Raw genomic sequence first — 7500 nt, 5'->3', positions numbered from 1 at the left:
ACTAAACAAGTTTTATATGATTCTATATTGAAGAAACATATTTTTGGATGTTAATCTGATTCCAACCAGAATGTGCAGTGAGTCTGTGGCCTTATGAATGTGTTGTTGTGACAAATTTGGAAATAAAAAGGTTCACACGTTAAAGCTTTTTAAAGTTCTTAAATCCTCCTGTTGTCCTCGAGGTCAAATCTGACCCATTTTCAAACAGTTTCTATATCAGAAATTTTGGGTTTTCTTTCAAATAAATTGTCAAAAAAAAAAATAACGTGGATGGTTCCGTACAACGCTCTTCAGAAGTTAAATAATCAGTTCACTACTTTCATTGAATTTGGGTATTTTAGTCAGTTTTATTAGCCTGGAAATGTAGACCACCCTAGCGGCAGCAAATTTAATTTGCAGCCAGGGTCGTCTAGAAACTCTCCATTGGCTTTAAGGTGTGTGTGTGTGTGTGTGTGTGTGTGTGTGTGTGTGTGTGTGTGTGTGTGTGTGTGTGTGTGTGTGTGTGTGTGTGTGTGTGTGTGTGTATAAAGTGGGCAGAAGAGAGAGAGAGAGAGAGGAAGCAGACGTGTAGATGCGACCGAGCAGAGCTGGTGGAATAAGTTTAAGTTATCTGACCACGTCAGAAACAAAGCGATCAGGAAAGGTTAACACATTGAACATTATAAATTAAACAGCTGATTAACGTGTGCGCTTGTTGCCCGTGTGAGCTGATGACCTCATCTGTTGACATTTCTGAATGCCTTCCTGCAGCTGCTTAATAAAAGTTTTCCACACAAACAAACAAACAAACAAACATGTGTCATTAGTATGAGAAAATAATTAGATTTTAACCGTGTCGGGCTCGGATTCGGGCACACAATTCGGCCCGATCCGCACTCTAGTTGGCTTGTGAGTTGGAAAAACCAAACTCTAGTCAGGCCAATCACATCGCGTATAGAGGCGGTGGGCGGGGCTTATGGCTGCTGGTGAACAGCGGTCTCCTGGAAGACTTGGAGTTCAGCTTTTCTTTGAGAAAAGAACAAAGAACGGCCCTGAAGTCATTCTTAAAAAAGGAAGATGTGTTCAGAGTTTGAAGTTTAACCTATTAACTAGCGTTGCTCTGATTGGTTGTAGCTCTATCCTATTGCGTGCAGAGGGAATCTGAAAGACAACCGTTGATCCCGCCCCTCGGATTGAGCCCAGCCAATGGGGAGTTCCCAGACCCAACATCTGGATGTGGAGCTGGCTCGTCAGGCTAGCAATTTTATAGCATTTGAAGAAAAACAAATTGATAAAAAAAAATGACAAACTATACTAGACTTTTCATAATTTTTTTTTTTACTTTTCGACATAATATACTATGACTTTTTTCAAAATGTGCTGAAAATCGGAGTCGAAACCGCAGCTGCTGCGTAAGGAAGCAAACGTCTGTAAACGGTCACACTCTACCAGGTGAGCCTGTTCATGACAGGCTATAATATGACTTTTTTTAGATGAAATTTGCGCAGATAAAAAAAATCCCGTCAGGCCTCTTGTCTCCCTCCTGTTCAGGTACGACTTTACTTTGTTATGACTTTTTATGATGTTTTTTGACATACTTTTTATGACATTTTAATGACCTACTCGTCTCTCACTATGTGTATTGTTATGCACCAACAAACAGACAAAATTTCCTTTATGCAAAAAACCTAGGTAATAAAAAATCCGGATTCTGATTCTCCTCCCTTTGCGTCTCGCGGTACGCTGAAGTTTGTCCCTCCGCGCTGTCCGTCCGGACTGTAACAACACGGATGTGTTATGTGACAGCTGAGAGAGCAGAGTGTGTGCAGCTGTGTGTCCTCTCACATTTAACTGCTATTCTTGTCGTCGTAATGCACAGAATAAAAATCCTTTCGGGCCACCTGCGTCCCCCCGGTTCCTCTGAACACAGACGGGACTTATGGAGGTCGGAGTGCGGCTGCGCGGGCAGCAGCAGCCCGGACGACGTGGTGGTGGTCCACGGCCGGAGGACCGCCGTCGGGAAGGCGAAGAGAGGCGCGTTCAAGGTAACTCAACTTTAACTGGTTCAGGTCAGTCTCAGGGGTCCTGACTCTCAAAATGTTGCTAAAAAACCCCACAAAATAACGCCAAATGACCACACACGTGTACGCAAATAACAACACATTATAACTTATTCCCTGTTATATATTGTTCTGTTAATATTTCATAATATACGCTATTGCACAATTCAATCCCTGCACTGTTGACTTTTGCACAACCACCACTGCACACACACTCTCCCAGAGCAGCTTATCAGGGTCATTACATCACATGGTCAGTCCATACCAATTACATCACATGGTCAGTCCATACCAATTACATCACATGGTCAGTCCATACCAATTACATCACATGGTCAGTCCATACCAATTACATCACATGGTCAGTCCATACCAATTACGTCACATGGTCAGTCCATACCAATTACATCACATGGTCAGTCCATACCAATTACATCACATGGTCAGTCCATACCAGACCTTTGGAATCACTTCACTAATTCTTAACTCTTTACGTTTCTGTGAGTGATTTTTATGTATGTGAGATATATGTGTGTTTGTTGTGTTATGGTTGTCTAAGCTGGTAGTCTACCTGTCTGTCTGTCTGTCTGTCTATCTATCTGTCTGTCTGTCTATCTGTCTGTCTATCTATCTATCTATCTGTCTTTCTATCTGTCTGTCTTTCTATCTGTCTTTCTATCTGTCTGTCTTTCTATCTGTCTATCTGTCTGTCTATCTGTCTATCTCTCTGTCTGTCTATCTATCTATCTGTCTATCTGTCTGTCTGTCTGTCTGTCTGTCTTTCTGTCTTTCTATCTATCTGTCTGTCTGTCTATCTGTCTTTCTATCTATCTGTCTGTCTGTCTGTCTATCTGTCTTTCTGTCTATCTGTCTTTCTATCTATCTATCTGTCTGTCTATCTGTCTTTCTGTCTATCTGTCTTTCTATCTATCTGTCTGTCTGTCTGTCTTTCTATCTGTCTGTCTGTCTGTCTGTCTGTCTGAAACCCGCCCAATATTTACTACAAAGATACAAAATGATCACTAAAAGACGTGAAATAACTCAAAATAGACACAAAACCATCAAAAACATACACAAAACAACTAAGAAACGAGCCAAAATTACAACAAAAACCGACCACATAGACACACAAAACAAATACAGAGATGCAGAACAACCACAAAATGGCCAACAAGAGATGCAGTCCGACTATACTACTATTATATTTCAGGGTTATGTTTTCTCTGCAGGACACCACACCTGACGAGCTGCTGAGTGCGGTGATGACAGCTGTGCTGACAGACGTTGGACTTTCACCGGACAAGCTGGGAGACGTGTGTGTCGGTGAGACACAGAGGAACAGAGTATTACTGCTCTGGAGTATTACTGCTCTGGAGTATTACTGCTCTGGAGTATTACTGCTCTGGAGTATTACTGCTTTTACCTTTTTAAATAAGAGATCAGAGTACTTCTTCCACCAATGGCTGTGAAACCAGTTCATGATGCAAATATCAATGAATTAAAAATAACGCATTCTCATTAATGGTTTTGTATGAAATTGTACGAAAACTTATGCACAACAATTTGTATGATATCCTACGAAATTAGGCGTTAAAGGTGCTCTAAGCGTTTTTTAGGCTACAACATATTTTGTCGCATAGTACAGCAAACATCTCCTCACTATCTGCTAGCTGCCTGCCCCCTGAACACACTGTAAAAAATGCGGTCACTGTAGACAGTCCAGGCTCCACAAACAGCAACAAAAACAAACTGCGCCAACCTGCACCACCAAACATAACAAACAGTCTTCCAGCCAATAACCGACTAGGATTTGGGGGTTGGGGTTGGGGGGGTTAGTGTCAGAAGGGAGGGGGAGGGGACGGGATGAGGAGGAGGGAGGGGCGAGCTAGTCTCCTTTTGTTTGAAAATACTTCGAACGTCAACAAGAAGTGCCGTCACCCAACATCACTTAGACCAGTCATTCCCAAACTGTGGTCAGCGGCCCACTAGTGGTCCGTGAGGGTACTGCAGGTGGTCCGTGGAAAAGTAGAATAAAATATAAAATAATAGTTTTTCTAACCTTCATTTTACCAGGAAATTCCCATAAAAATGAAGATATTGATATAACATTTAAATTTATATTAAATTGTCAAGTTATTGTGCGATTACTAAAATAGGCTAGTGGCGCTCGGCCGTGACGTTCAAGTCCAAACTCTGAAGATTAATAATGAAAGCCTGTTGTTCAGATGAACCTGATTATGCCTGAGTAAGTAAGTAAAAAAATTAAATATGTCTATATAATATATAAATATAAATATAAATATAATATTTCTTTTAACGAGCCTGTTGGACTGATGCGATGACCAGTTCTAGTTTTAGTGCTAGTAGGCCTATTAAGAGGTGCGGATTAATTCAGGTAGGACTAGGGCTGCCACCTCTTAGTCGATTAGTCGACTAATCGGTCGTTTTGGTCTTAGTCGACTAAGATTTCTTTAGTTGATGAGTCATTTTTTATGCTTATTCATGCTTAATTACTCATTTCCAAGAAACTTATGAGCACATTTCTGGTAAACACAAGATTTAAAGTGGTGCTTTTGCAGGATTAATTGTGGAGAAACTCAGTTTTACAGATGGTTCATTAACTACATTTATATTGTGCTTTTCTAGTCTTAACCACCTCTCAAAGAGCACAGCTCTGTCGATTACATCAACTAATCCATTAATCGACAAAATCATATAAGTGTTAGTCGACTAAGAATTTCTTTAGTCGAGGACAGCCCTAGGTAGGACTGTGTGTTGACATATTTTATTATGTGTATTATAAGGTGGACAGTGAAAATTCTTGATCACAAATAGTGGTCCACACACACCGAAGGTTTGAAAACCCCTGGCTTAGAGCACCTTTAAGTTGATGGACTTTACAGTTGCTACGCTGACTCTCGTGCTGGTGTTTGATCTGTGAACTTCCCCGTTAATTCTTAACATTAATTCATATTTCTGCTTGGACTGTTTTTGATTTTAAATTGCGCCGTGTGCCGCTGTCTGCAGGTAACGTGCTGCAGCCCGGCGCGGGCGCTCTGATGGCCCGAGTGGCTCACTTCCTCAGGTCAGACTGCTCATCACTGATCCACTCAGCCGCCCTGATTCCCTCCGTCCCAGCGACGTCTCACTGTCTCTCCGTCTCTGTTTCAGCGGCTTCCCAGAGACCGTACCCGTCTACACAGTCAACCGCCAGTGCTCCTCTGGACTCCAGGCGCTGTTTAACATCGCAGGTACGAGCTCTTTAGCACTGTCGGTACCGATCCGATATGCGCATAAATACGTAGTAGAAAACGTGACGGTTTCCCTACACCAGGGGGCGTCAAACTCAACTTCACTACGGGCCACACTTTATAGTTTATTTTCATGCTTTTATTTTGAAAAAGTCAAGTATCTTTGACTGTATTATTCCACGTCTCATATAGTCTTCTCACTTACAGTTTGGTCCACATAAAGCCCTAAAAAAGGCAGCAAATAGCTCCTTAAAAATCTTAGAATTTAGCAAATCAAGCAAAACAAAGATTACATTTTAAAAGTCGACTCACAGCGACCTGTTTCCCAGGGTCACATTTTGAAAACTCTCCGCTTCTGTGGGAATTTCTGGGAGTCTCAAAGTCGGCAAATCTACCAAATTCTGCTCTAAGTGTGGTGTAGTTGCCGTTTGAAAAAAAAAAAAAAAGTTTCTTGTTTTTTTGTTTTGGCTGCACGATTCAGGGAAAAATACAAATCACGATTTTTTAGCTTAGAATTGATATCACGATTTTCTTTTTTATAATAATTGTATACGTTTTATTAATCCCCAGTGGGGAAATTACAATTTACACTCTGTTTGTTTGTTAGAAATCACTACACACAGGCCTGAAATACACACACATGCTCAGGACCTATTCATGCACAAATGGAGAGATGTCAGAGTGAGTGGGCTGCCAGTGCTGGACCAGCACCCTGAGCGGTTGGGGGGGGTACGGTGCCTTGCTCAAGAGCACCTGGCAGTCCCCAGGAGGTGAACTGGCATCTCTCCAGCTACCAAGCCACACTCTGTACTTTGGTCCGTACTGGGACTTGAACCGGCGACCCTCCGGTTCCCAACCCAAGTCCCTACGGACTGAGCTACTGCCACCCCTTTTTCTCACGAAGTGTAATGTTTACTGCACACATGAACCGTGACAACACACACAACAGTGTAATTTTTTACAGTGCACAGGGAGGAGCTGCCTCCAGCCCCTCCCCCTCGTGAAGTTGCGTGCTGCCGAGTGCAGAGAGGCTATCGTTGCGTTAGCTAGTTGCTGGTGTTCTTGTTCAGAGAGGCTATCGTTGCGTTAGCATGTTGCTGGTGTTCTTGCCGTGGGATTAACTGTACTAATAAAACCGTTGAAACACCGCGGCCACGCTGCTGTGAAAGCTCCCCGAACGTCATTTATCAGAGTCTGGTTGTTACCCCTCTCAGTGGCAGCTCCTCCACTCATATCTTTATAACGGAGCTAACCGCTAACCGGAGCTAACCGCTAATCAGAGCTAATCGTTGCCAACCGAGCCTTCAGGTCTGCGTGTCTGTATCCATTAACTTCACGTATGGACTCGAGCCCGAATAAAACCCTTCATGTTATTAAAATGGCTGTAAAAGTTTTAAACTACAACTCAGAGTTGTTTGAATGACAGAAATCAGCTGAAGGTACGGCGTAGCGTTAGCGTGCTAGTTGATGCTTTCTCTGCGGAGTGCAGACTGATTTGCTCTCGCGAGTCATGTGACCAAATCGCAGCCTTTGCGATTAGGAAATCGCGTTTTAACATATCGCGATATTATCGCAAATGCAATTAATCGTTCAGCCCTAGTCATTATGCAGTTAACAGCGGGGCCTCCTCTCATACATACCTTCTCTCTGATGCTCCGAAACGGACGTTAGAGGCAACTGAAAAATCACCGCATGTCACGCTAGTTAACACTACACTCGACGGCAGGTAACGTTAGCCTGCCGTTAGCTAGCAGCTAACACGGTTAAAACGCTGACAGCTAAACGGTGTAAAAGTTTGTCATTTCTCCCCATTCTGAAAACGCAGCTCCTATGTTTCCTCGTGTCTGTCTCCTCTCTCGGTCAGTCTGCCGTTTCCTCTTCCTCTGTTCCTCCGACAATGCTTTCAACGCTTTCTGCTTCTTGTTTGCCGGCTCAGCCGTGACGGTAGTGTGAAAAACTCCATCGCTACCTCGTTCTTATAGCCAGCCGGTTCCTGGACGGGCGTATGTGTGCAGTGCCGTGAAGCAATTCGTTACATCACGAGACCTGATATCACGCCATACTTCCTGAGCTTAAAAAACTGCATAGTTCCCCTTTAATACACTTTATAACTGGGCTCACGCAGAAACGGGTGCAGAATGACTCAGGTTTTCCGCAGATTTTAAACAAATTGAAATAAAAAACTTGAAAATGTTAACACGTCTCCACCC

The 7500-nt window shown here is 42.9% G+C and overlaps 2 protein-coding genes and 1 long non-coding RNA gene across 4 annotated transcripts in view; 2 read left to right on the top strand and 1 right to left on the bottom strand.

Annotated features, from left to right (window-relative positions):
* LOC116059792 overlaps positions 1-453 on the bottom strand; it is a 10976-nt gene extending 10523 nt beyond the window's left edge. Inside the window, exon 1 of the long non-coding RNA XR_004107372.2 lies at positions 1-453. This exon is cut by the window's left edge and continues 7 nt beyond it. This is a non-coding gene — a long non-coding RNA (uncharacterized LOC116059792).
* The window catches only part of LOC116048446 (VPS10 domain-containing receptor SorCS3-like), a 1378075-nt gene that overhangs the window by 910676 nt on the left and 459899 nt on the right, over positions 1-7500 (top strand). The gene's annotated exons all lie outside the window — the stretch shown is intronic.
* Positions 1751-7500, top strand: part of acaa1 (acetyl-CoA acyltransferase 1) — a 17702-nt gene continuing 11952 nt past the window's right edge. Inside the window, exons 1-4 of one of the 2 annotated variants that reach the window (XM_031313044.2) lie at positions 1751-2024; positions 3269-3362; positions 5067-5124; positions 5211-5290. In XM_031313044.2, the coding sequence (XP_031168904.2) occupies positions 1770-2024; positions 3269-3362; positions 5067-5124; positions 5211-5290 (487 nt within the window). In that variant the 5' untranslated portion in view covers positions 1751-1769. The remainder of the gene's footprint in view (positions 2025-3268; positions 3363-5066; positions 5125-5210; positions 5291-7500) is intronic. The other variant, XM_031313043.2, reaches the window with a different exon arrangement.

This window comes from Sander lucioperca, chromosome 4, assembly GCF_008315115.2.
Source record: "Sander lucioperca isolate FBNREF2018 chromosome 4, SLUC_FBN_1.2, whole genome shotgun sequence".
NCBI lineage: Eukaryota > Metazoa > Chordata > Actinopteri > Perciformes > Percidae > Sander > Sander lucioperca.
The sequence above is the reverse complement of the archived record's forward strand: the minus strand, read 5'-3'. Positions and strand labels throughout refer to the sequence as shown.